This window comes from Pelophylax lessonae (genome assembly GCF_965119305.1).
Source record: "Pelophylax lessonae genome assembly, chromosome: 8".
In the NCBI taxonomy this organism is placed as follows: domain Eukaryota; kingdom Metazoa; phylum Chordata; class Amphibia; order Anura; family Ranidae; genus Pelophylax; species Pelophylax lessonae.
Genome location: NC_138775.1, coordinates 4,752,895 through 4,754,847, shown reverse-complemented (window position 1 = coordinate 4,754,847; position 1,953 = coordinate 4,752,895). Strand labels below are relative to the sequence as shown.

The following is a 1,953-nucleotide window of genomic DNA, read 5'->3' as shown; positions in this document are numbered from 1 at the left end:
AAAGCCTTGTAGATGAAAAAAAAAAAAATGTAAAAAATAAAAAGTTGTTAAAAATGATATGCAATGTTCTCAAACCTTGTATTCCTTTACTACATTAATAAAATTGTTTGGAATAAAAAATGATGATAGGCAAAATAGTAATTTTGAGGAATGGCAAAGCATCCTGAATCTGTTACATTTGGTCTGTGGGTTACAATGCCCCCTGGTCATGCAAGGGTAAGCAGGGCCGGTGCAAGGATTTTTGTCTAAACAGGCGAAGGTGCATTTTGCCTAATTCTGCCTAAGCCACTTTATGCTGATTCTGGCCCTGAGGGTAAGTAAAGCTATGAGCCCCTGACATCTATAAATTTTATAAATTACATTACTGAAAATTTTAGTCAACTGAAAATGGCCCAGAAAAAAAATAAATAAAAAATAAAGTTCACAATGATGTTTTCAGTGTGATGCCTTCATTAAACGTAAGTGATAATAAGACCTCATTAGTGCCTCCATGAGATCTTTGTTCCTCAGGCTGTAGATCAGAGGATTCAGCAATGGGTTAATGAGGGAAGATAGGACTGTAAACAGTTTTTCTAAATTGACCATATTAGTGGAAGTAGGAACAAAGTAAATAATAATGAAGCAGCCATAAAAGATAAAGACCACGGTGAGGTGTGAGGTGCAGGTGGAGAATGCTTTTATCTTTCCAGTCTTGCTACGGATACTAAGGATGGTACTGAAAATATAGACATAGGGAAGAATGGTCAGAAGGAAGGCTCCGAATTCAGCACTAGCACCTGATAAGAATACGACCACCATGTTTATGAAGGGGTCAGTACATGTAATTTGAAATAAGTGTGGAAGATCACAAAAGAAGTTGTGGATGGAAGCTGTCCTGCAGAAGGACAACCTGAGCAAAAATAAAGTATGAACCAAAGAGAAAGAACATCCTGCAACCCAGGCCAGAGAGGCCATCCGAACACAGACTCTCCAAGACATAATTAGTTTGTAATGTAGGGGGTGGCAGATGGCAATGTAGCGGTCGTAGGACATAGCTGAGAGCAAGAAAACTTCTGAGATAGCAAAGGAGAGGTAGAAAAAGACTTGGGCTATACAGGCAGGAATGGATATTGATCGGCTTTTTGTGACCAAATCAAAGAGCATCCTTGGTGCGGTCACCGATGAATAGGACATGTCCAGAATTGCCAAGTTGGCAAGAAAAAAATACATTGGGTTGTGCAGATGGTAGTCAGTGAGGACCAAGAAAAAAATAAGAAGGTTTGAGATAAGAGTCATCAGATAGATCAGAAGGAAGAACACAAAAAGTCCATTCATGGTCAGTGGATGGTCTGATAGACCCACAAGAGTGATAGAGGAAATCTCTGTCTTATTCCTAATATTAGTCATTTTTTTCTTTGTTTAAATTTATCACTATAATACTGTAATAAAATTAAGGATCTGAGGAATTAATCATTAGAAGACATGTACGGTGTGCCTGCACAGGTTTACATGCAGACATTTGTACCAGCAAATGATTTATTCTTATATAAAATGTTGGCATTCCCTCAGGACGGTTTGCTGGGTTGTAAGAACACAAAGCTGAAAGTCTCATTAAAGGTCTTTTAATATGTAATTTATAACACCTTGGGAGCCATTTTCCTATAATTGAGAACAATCTTTAATATTTAAATTTAACATCCACTGAAAGCCTTTTTTTTTTGTCAAATGGATATATGTTTATTCTTGTGATTGTATCAAAACAAGTGCTGGCATTAATGAAAAATGGTGTGGTTCACCGTATCAAGTTCAATAAAATTGTTTGCACCTTATGACAATATTATTGAACTTGATACGGTGAACCACACCATTTTTCATTAATGCCAGCACTTGTTTTGATACAATCACACGAATAAACATATTCATTTGGTTTATACCCCTCTGCGTATTTACTTGTTCATCCCAGGAAGGCTCTCT

General features: G+C 37.0%; 1 protein-coding gene across 1 annotated transcript; it reads right to left on the bottom strand.

Moving 5' to 3' along the window:
- Positions 1-435: 435 nt before the first annotated feature.
- LOC309561615 (olfactory receptor 1G1-like) lies at positions 436-1,386 on the bottom strand (the record flags this gene model as incomplete). Its single annotated transcript, XM_082265618.1, has 1 exon — positions 436-1,386. One exon carries the CDS (start codon positions 1,384-1,386, stop codon positions 436-438), a length of 951 nt encoding a protein of 316 aa, XP_082121744.1.
- Positions 1,387-1,953: the final 567 nt, after the last annotated feature.